At 33.9% G+C, this 8,304-nt stretch overlaps 1 protein-coding gene across 3 annotated transcripts in view; it reads right to left on the reverse strand.

The window, feature by feature from the left end:
* The window catches only part of LOC111709721 (sterile alpha and TIR motif-containing protein 1), a 25,685-nt gene extending 17,654 nt beyond the window's left edge, over nucleotides 1–8,031 (reverse strand). Inside the window, exons 1-2 of one of the 3 annotated variants that reach the window (XM_023483607.1) lie at nucleotides 7,888–8,031; nucleotides 3,099–3,710 (exon numbers count right to left, since the gene is read on the reverse strand). In XM_023483607.1, coding sequence (XP_023339375.1) covers nucleotides 3,099–3,676 — 578 coding nt within the window. In that variant the 5' untranslated portion in view covers nucleotides 3,677–3,710; nucleotides 7,888–8,031. The remainder of the gene's footprint in view (nucleotides 1–3,098; nucleotides 3,711–7,887) is intronic. The other 2 variants (XM_023483609.1, XM_023483608.1) reach the window with 2 other exon arrangements.
* Between the last annotated feature and the right edge of the window lie 273 nt (nucleotides 8,032–8,304).

Genomic DNA, 8,304 nt, shown 5'->3' on the forward strand with positions numbered 1-8,304 from the left:
CAGTTTCCCTTCTCTGCTCTAGGGATAAGCAACAGTTTCCCTTCTCTGCTCTAGGGATAAGCAACAGTTTCCCTTCTCTGCTCTAGGGATAAGCATCAGTTTCCCTTCTCTGCTCTAGGGATAAGCATCAGTTTCCCTTCTCTGCTCTAGGGATAAGCAACAGTTTCCCTTCTCTGCTCTAGGGATAAGCAACAGTTTCCCTTCTCTGCTCTAGGGATAAGCAAAAGTTTCCCTTCTCTGCTCTAGGGATAAGCAACAGTTTCCCTTATCTGCTCTAGGGATAAGCAACATTTTCCCTTCTCTGCTCTAGGGATAAGCATCAGTTTCCCTTCTCTGCTCTAGGGATAAGCATCATTTTCCCTTTTTGTCAAACCAACAATTGTTTTTTTTAACTTTACAAGGTGACATTCCGATTCACAACGGTACCATTTAAACCTTATTCTGATCAAAGATAAATGAAATATTCATGCTTTTTAGCAGAAAATTGATCATTGTCAATTGTGGTTTCTCTTATAACGCATTTTTCAGATTTACGCAGCAGAGACACAGAAGGAAAGTTTCTGAATTTAACACTTTTCAAGATAGAAAAAACATATTTACTTAAATACAGGTTTTAAGGATACAGTTGTGAATCTAGGGTTAATTGAAATTTCGTTTTTAGTCCGAGTTTTTAAAAATATGTATGCTCTCTGTTTTTTCTTATATCACATTGTGAACAGTTATATTTTATATAATACTAGCTGAAGTGCCCAGCGTTGCACGTGAAAAAAAAATGTTAAAAATAATGTTTTTAAAAAATTTCGAATTTTTGATAACCTATAACAACCTATAACACTCCCTTGTCACCCCTGAGTGTCCACAAAAAATTCAGCCCAATCGGTCCAGCCGTTTTCCTGGCTATAGGCAACATATATATATATATACGAATGTCTTGTTTTATTATATAGACTAGCTGAAGGCCCGGCGTTGCCCGTTGAAAAAAAAAATTTGTGAAAAAATTTTAAATTTTTTTTTTAGCCTATAAGACACCCCGGAGACCAATAGTGTGTACAAAAAATCATTATATAAATCGTGCTAAAAGCTAACTTATAAAGCGGAATACTCTGAGCCATGAAGCACATCTTTAAAATTAAAAAAAGCTTAAATGTTAAAAATAACTATTCCCATCCCTATTTTAATTCTGCAGTTTCTTTTTATCATTTGGATATTGCAGGGTGGGGTTGGATATAGCTGAATCTATAGTACAGGGTAAGGTAGGATATTGCTGAATCTATAGTACAGGGTTAGGTAGGATATTGCTGAATCTATAATACAGGATGAGGGTAGGATATTGCTGAATCTATAGTACAGGGTTAGGTAGGATATTGCTGAATCTATAGTACAGGGTTAGGTAGGATATTGCTGAATCTATAGTACAGGGTTAGGTAGGATATTGCTGAATCTTTAGTAAAGGTTTAGGTAGGATATTGCTGAATCTTTATACAGGGTTAGGTAGGCTATTGCTGAATCTAAAGTACAGGGTTAGGTAGGATATTGCTGAATCTATAATACAGGGTTAGGTAGGATATTGCTGAATATATGAATCTATAGTACAGGGTTAGGTAGGATATTGCTAATACAGGGTTAGGTAGGATATTGCTGAATCTAAAGTACAGGGTAAGGTAGGATATTGCTGAATATATAGTCCAGGGTCAGGTAGGATATTGCTGAATCTATAGTACAGGGTAGGGTAGGATATTGCTGAATCTATAATACAGGGTTAGTTAGGATATTTCTAAATCTATAGTACAGGGTCAGGTAGGATATTGCTGAATCTATAGTACAGGGTAAGGTAGGATATTGCTGAATCTATAGTACAGGATTAGGTAGGATATTGCTAAATCTATAATAAGTGTTAGGTAGGATATTGCTGAATCTTTAGTACAGGATTAGGTAGGATATTGCTGAATCTATAGTACAGGGTGAGGGTAGGATATTGCTGAATCAATAGTACAGGGTTAGGTAGGATATTGCTGAATCTATAGTACAGGGTTAGGTAGGATATTGCTAAATCTATAGTACAGGGTTAGGTAGGATATTGCTAATACAGGGTCAGGTAGGATATTGCTGAATCTATAGTACAGGGTTAGGTAGGATACTGTTGAATCTATAGTACAGGGTTAGGTAGGATATTGCTGAATCTATAGTACAGGGTTAGGTAGGATATTGCTGAATCTATAGTACAGGGTGGGCAGGATGTTGCTGAATCTATAGTACAGGGTTAGGTAGGATATTGCTAAATCTACAAAGCGAGGCATAATAATTTGAAGGATGGAAAATTTTAAATTGGGATTCGAGTTATGATTGATGATTTCCATATGAAAAATGTATGTAAGTTGAATTCTAAGAAAAAATGGCAGGTTTATCCTGTAATTTAGATATTTCTGTGTTTCAAAGCTGAGCAAAATGGTTTATCTTAGAGGTATAAAAATAAAGAAAGGGATAGATGAATTTATTTTATTGCATTTAATAAATTTTAAATAAGTTTTGTAGGGTTAATTCAAAAGGAATTGAGTCTTTGTCACAAATTCAGTGTTTGTAAAACCTATATCTTTGCAGCCTTATGATGTAAACCTTTGATATTTCAAACTTACTTTATTTAATCTAATATCTTTAAAAGTTTGAAATACTAAAGGTCTACAACATTGGGTTGCAACGATATTGAAATTAGAAACTCAGAGTTTGTGGCAAAAACTCAATTCCTTTAAAATTAAAATTATAATCCTTCATTTGGTAAGTTTTCTTTCTTGAAAATGTTTTTAAAAAAATATGCCGAAAAAAATATCAACTCTTCAATGTCGTCTTTCTTTCAAATTATCAAACAAGGAATATTTACTTTTAAATACTTTTTTCCGATATGACAATACATTGATTAAAATCTGTTTTTTTTTCAAAATCGACGAACAAAGGGAGAAAAAGCCGAAAACATGCTAAAATACTGATCATAATTTAGTTGTCAAAAGAACAATTTGAAATTTTTTTTTCACTATTCGTTTAAAAAATGCCGAATAAGCAATTCATTATTAATTATATATTTTAAAGAGAATGTTTATTAATACCTGTTGTTTCCTGACCCATTAGTAGAATGGATTGGGATGGTTGTATATCCCCCTCCAATGTTTAAACCATACCCAGAGCCGTTATTAGACCCATACCCGGAGCTGAGGTTGGGACCGTACCCAGGGCTGTTGTTAGAACTATACCCGGAGCTGTTATTCGAACCATATCCGGAATTATTATTAGCCCCGTATCCCGAACTATTATTTGACCCGTATCCGGATCCGTTGTTAGAACTGTATCCTGAACTGGTTGGGAAACTTGGTCTGATATTGGAGTTTACAGGACTGCTCAGTCTGGAGGAAGCAGCACTTCCGGAGTTGTTTAGTCTACTAGAGGTGTTGTTAGTGTAGTGAAGGTTGTTGGAACCTGATGTTGTTGTTGGTAGAGAAGGAGGAGGAGGGGTGGGAGAGGAGGAAGGATGAAAGGATGTTGGATGATATGTGGAAGGAGAGTAACTTACAGATGAAGAAGGTCTCTGTAAAGGTCCTGTGCTGGAAGGATAGTGAAGGTTGGAGAGACTGGCAGAGTTGGACGGATATCTTTTCTGTGTTCTCCTCAGACTGGAGAAACCGTCCATCCCGACTCAACCCGTTAGCTAACCATAGATAAACCTAATTTAATATAATTCACAACCTTGTTTTTTAAATTTCGGAACATATAACGGTGTTGTTTTTCATAAAAAAATCCATTCTGTTAAAAAATTGTAGATTAATTCAAATATTATTTCCCCCGTACTCTGTAGGCCTGACATAGGCTGTAAACTTGGGAAACAAATAAACAAGTTAGATTCTATCTTGAGTAAACTTAATACAAGGAGAGAAATAAACTCACTAAACCTTGGAAAAAACGAGAAGCTCCGAATTATTCCGATGCATCAAAATATTATATTGATACTAATCCAAGATACTGATCCTAACCCTAGATACTGATACTAATCCAAGATACTGATCCTAACCCTAGATACTGATCCTAAACTTAGATACTGATCCTAACCCAAGAAACTGATCCTAAACTTAGATACTGATCCTAACCCTAGATACTGATCCTAACCCAAGATATACTGATCCTAACCCTAGAAACTGATCCTAACCCTAGATACTGATCCTAACCCAAGATACTGATCCTTACCCTAGATACTGATCCTAACCCTAGATACTGATACTAATCCTAGATACTGATCCTAACCCAAGATACTGATCCTAAACTTAGATACTGATCCTAACCCTAGAAACTGATCCTAACCCTAGATACTGATCCTAACCCAAGATACTGATCCTAACCCTAGATACTGATCCTAACCCTAGATACTGATCCTAACACTAGATACTGATCCTAACCCTAGACACTGATCTAACTCCAGATACTGATCCTAACCCTAGATACTGATCCTAACCCAAGATACTGATCCTAACTCCAGATACTGATCCTAACCCCAGATACTGATCCTAATCCTAGATACTGATCCTAACCCAAGATACTGATCCTAACTCCAGATACTGATCCTAACACTAGATAGAAGTGCAAAATCTAAATTTCTGTGACCAAGATTTTCTCTCTTTTTGGGCAGTGTAGTGTTGTAAACCTTAAAGCCATAAAAATTCTCCCATCCTTCATTATTTAGCTTTCATATAATTCCGCCAGATTTCATATAAGTCTGCCAGTTTTCATATAAGTCTGCCAGTTTTCATATAAGTCTGCCAGTTTTCATATAAGCATGTCAAGGAGTTAATTATACAACCCCACTAAATAATAAATACTGATAACCTTACATTGCCCCCTCCCCCTGGTTTTACTGTAACCCCTCACACTCGCTCTCATTGCCCCCTCCCCCTGGTTTTACTGTAACCCCTCACACTATCTTTAAATTTCAAGATTTGTGTCGCAAGCATAAAATATTAAACAAAAGTACGAATAGATTAAAACTAAATTATTATTAGGATTTAAAATAGTAATTGAGGAAGGTATATTGCAGGGAAAGTATATTGTAAGGAAGGTATATTGCAGGGAAGGTTTATTGTAAGGAAGGTATATTGTAAGGAAGATATATTGTAAGAAAGGTATATTGTAAGGAAGGTATATTGCAGGGAAGGTATATTGTAAGAAAGGTATATTGTAAGGAAGCTATATTGTAAGGAAGGTATATTGTAAGGAAGATATATTGTAAGAAAGGTATATTGTAAGGAAGCTATATTGTAAGGAAGGTATATTGTAAGGAAGGTATATTGTAAGTTAATTATATTGTAAGGAAGGTATATTGTAAGGAAGGTATATTGTAAGGAAGGTATATATTGTAAGAAAGGTATATTGTAAGGAAGCTATATTGTAAGGAAGGTATATTGTAAGGAAGGTATATTGTAAGTTAATTATATTGTAAGGAAGGTATATTGTAAGGAAGGTATATTGTAAGGAAGGTATTTTGTAAGGAAGGTGTATTGTAAGGTTGGTTTATTGTAAGGAAGGTTATAATGAAATTCTAAATATACAGGTGTGCATACATAGAACCCTCCTCATTACTCATTCATCAAACATTCATCCTTGCACATTCTTCATCCATATACATTCACAATCCTATACTAGTACACAATCCTTTACTAGTACACAATACTATACTAGTACACAATCCTATACTAGTACACAATACTATACTAGTACACAATCCTATACTAGTTCACAATCCTATACTAGTTCACAATGCTATACTAGTACACAATACTATACTAGTACACAATACTATACTAGTACACAATACTATACTAATTACATACTCCTAGTTATATACTTCCTTTAACATCCTTCCCATAAAATACTTCTCATCTAATACTTCCTTTAACACACTCCCTGTTATATGTTAACCTAACATACTTCTCATCACATACATCCTTTCACATACTTCCCATCACATACTTCAGATTACAAACTACCTTTCACATACTTCCCATCACATACTTCCTTTCACATACTTTCCATCACATGCTGTCCATCATAAACTTTCCATCACACTTTTTCACATAATTTCCATCCTATACTTCCAATAACATTCTTCCCATCACATTCTTTCCCTAAAGCACTTCCCATCATGTAAGTTTCATTGCTAGAAGTTAGTTTCTAGATAATAGGACATTTAGGGAGTTAGGAATATCGACTCTTAGGTATTTATGTATTTGGGTATTGAGACATTTACGTAGTCATCTAGTTGGAAAGTTATATATTTAGAAAGATATATAGTTAGTAAGTTATATAACTAATAAGTTATATAGCTAGTAAGTTATATAGCTAGTAAGTTATATAGTTAGTAAGTTATATAGTTAGTAAGTTATATAGTTAGTAAGTTATATAACTAGTAAGTTATATAGTTAGTAAGTTATATAGTTAGTAAGTTATACAGTTAGGAAGTTATCTAGTAAGGAAGTTATCTAGTTAGGAGGTTATCTAGTTAGGAAGTTATCTAGTTAGGAAGTTATATAGTTAGGAAGTTATATATTTAGGAAGTTATATAGTTAGGAAGTTATATATTTAGAAAGATATATAGTTAGTAACTTATATAGTTAGGAAGTTATCTAGTTAGGAAGTTATCTAGTTAGGAAGTTATCTAGTTAGGAAGTTATATAGTCAGGAAGTTATCTAGTTAGGAAGTTATATAGTTAGGAAGTTATACAGTTAGGAAGTTATATAGTTAAGCAATTGTGTAATGATTCAATTGAAGTCACCATGCCATATTCTTATTCTCGTGTATTTGATGTCTGTGTCTGAGTCGCCTGAATATCCAAGTGCATGTTTATCAATGTCCGTGTGTACGAATGTGTTTGACTATGTCCGTGTGTTTGTCTATGTCCGTGTGCAATTATGTTTTTAATATATGTCCATTGTCCATGTGTATGGATATGTTTTTATCTATGTTCGTGTGCATGTATATATTTGTCTATATCCGTGAGTATGTATGTGTTTATATGTGAGTATATATGTGTTTATTTATGTCCGTGTGTACGAATATGTTTAAATATGTCCGTGTGCAATTATGTTTTTAATATATGTCCATTGTCCATGTGTATGGATATGTTTTTATCTATGTTCGTGTGCATGTTTATGTTTGTCTAAATCCGTGTGTATGTATGTATGTATTTATTTATGTCAGTGAATATGTATGTGTTTATTTATGTCCGTGAGTATATATGTGTTTATTTATGTCCGTGAGTATATATGTGTTTATTTATGTCCGTGAGTATATATGTTTTTATTTATGTCCGTGTGTAGTATATATATGTACTATGAATCAAGCATGTTCTGGAAAAATGAATGAAAAAAATAAGTCTCACGTAGTTTATATTTTAATGCAATTTATTCATTAAAATGATTTCGAATCTTTGTGCAAACAACTAAATGTAAATAGGAATATATCCAGGTTGGAAGCAATAACTAGGTTTTATTAATTCGTATATTGCGGTGATACTTGAAATAATCAAGTTTTACAGGAATATGCATATACATAGGTTTATGATAATTAAATACTTATGTTAAAAGGTAAGTTTAAAAGTATTAATAACAATCTCAGCTGGAACACAAAAACAAAATAAAAACAACAAAGTTAAGCTCTGCGGCTCCTATAGTTGTGCAATACTGAGTAACCTTGCCTATGTTGCAAAAAAAACGATTTGAACACTAAAATCTTTGCAAAAAATGTACATTTTTTGTTGTATTTTTGCATTTATTTAGTGCGTAGTAAATGTAAATGAAAATATATTTGTTTTATCCTAACTAAAGTAAAAAGTAAAACCTTGTGAATTATGGTTCCTAAAGGTAAATGAAGTATCTGGGTGCATGCCTATACTCAGCCTACACTGTTCTCTGCCTGTATTCACCTCACCTACTGGAGTAGAGCCAGGCTTACAGAGACATCTGTAGAAAGCACCTGAGTTCTCTCTCTCTATAGGTTCAGCTGAGATATATCCTCGTATCCATCCATCCCCGTCTTACTGCTCATACTCTCAGGGTTTTCATCGATACCCGAAGTAAATCATTCCAGGTTTCATTTCAGGGTTTCCTCTAGGTTACTGAGTTCAATTTATCCTTTCTTCTTGGTTACCGAGTTTACTATATCCTTTCTTATAAGTTACTGAGTTTATCATATCCTTTCTTCTAGGTTACTGAGTTTATATCCGTTCTTCTTGGTTACTGAGTTTATTATATCCTTTCTTCTTGGTTACTGAG

The sequence above is a fragment of the Eurytemora carolleeae genome, unplaced genomic scaffold (genome assembly GCF_000591075.1).
Source record: "Eurytemora carolleeae unplaced genomic scaffold, Eaff_2.0 scaffold974, whole genome shotgun sequence".
Taxonomy (NCBI): domain Eukaryota; kingdom Metazoa; phylum Arthropoda; class Copepoda; order Calanoida; family Temoridae; genus Eurytemora; species Eurytemora carolleeae.